Below are 1,175 nucleotides of genomic sequence, written 5' to 3' on the forward strand. Positions count from 1 at the left end.
AAAACAATTTAAAACATTTTGCAAAGACTTGAAAGAGAGATGTCTTCACTTCTCAGGTCATTTTTCAATTTAAACGTAGTTGGTAATGTAAATGGTCCAAAAAAGAAAAGCATTTAAAAAAGTGAAAAAAAAACTTGTTAATTAAATTCATACTTGTATAATAAACGATCTTATAGTTAAAGTGTTGATGGAAATTCTGAATCAAGTTCCAGAAATCCAATTCTTGTCTTTTATAATCTATATTTTCGATTGATAAGTAATGAACAAAAAATAATAAAGAAATAAAAAGGGGAAAAAATGTAAACAACTCAAAACAATGTTAACCTATGTGAGCAGTAAGCTCTTATCTTTGCTCAGATTCCTTTCTCCAAGCCGAATTTTATGCCAATGGGAGTCTTTGGCAGCTTTAGAGACTATCATTGGCATCTCCGTTGTTAGGCTAATAAAATCCTCTCTTTTTTTTTAAAAAAAAAATGTTAACCTTTTGTTTAATTTAGATATTGAAAATTAAAAGTTTGATGGAAAAGGGTACTAGTACACACTTTCATCGTAATAATTTGAAAAATTAAGAACTTGAAATAAGAATTTTGATCTCTAATTTTGAGGTCAAGAACGATAATTTAATATACTTAAATAGATATAACTCTTAACTAGATATTATAGTCTAACTAGGTAATAGTATTATATAATAGTATTGAAAAACAACTACAGAGATCGAATTTAAATGTGTGCTTTCAAATAGGTAATAGTATTAAATAACTAAAACATTCAACATGCTTTTTTGGATTTCTTTTTGAGATATAAACATAGAGTTATTTAATACTATATAAACATAGAGTTATTTAATACTATTTTTTGAGATATAAACATTAAATAACTAAAAAATTATATTGACATTGTAAGAAATTTTATGGATAAAAATACTTTTTTTGGCCTTTAGACATGTCAATAAATATGAATAAGAGGTGATAGCATTGCACTTTAAGGTCTTCATGGTAAATTTTCTCACTGTGGAAGGGTGCATGTGGAAATAGGTCCTATGACAATTTTGACATCTTCTATATATATCGAAAAAGAAACATCATCTTTCCCACGTACAATTTAAAATGTTCCTTTCACAAGTTCCACTTCTACATAGCTTGATGGGAGACACTCGGTTCATTCTGGCTCTTATG

General features: G+C 27.2%; 1 protein-coding gene across 1 annotated transcript in view; it reads left to right on the top strand.

Annotated features, from left to right (window-relative positions):
• The first annotated feature begins 1,142 nt into the window (after window positions 1-1,142).
• The window catches only part of LOC110419963 (uncharacterized), a 7,098-nt gene continuing 7,065 nt past the window's right edge, over window positions 1,143-1,175 (top strand). The window contains exon 1 of the mRNA XM_021433103.2: window positions 1,143-1,175. This exon is cut by the window's right edge and continues 952 nt beyond it. Within this exon, the coding sequence (XP_021288778.2) occupies window positions 1,143-1,175 (33 nt within the window).

This window comes from Theobroma umbraticum, unplaced genomic scaffold, assembly GCF_002168275.2.
Source record: "Theobroma umbraticum cultivar Fairchild unplaced genomic scaffold, ASM216827v3 scaffold_67.0, whole genome shotgun sequence".
Lineage (NCBI taxonomy): Eukaryota > Viridiplantae > Streptophyta > Magnoliopsida > Malvales > Malvaceae > Theobroma > Theobroma umbraticum.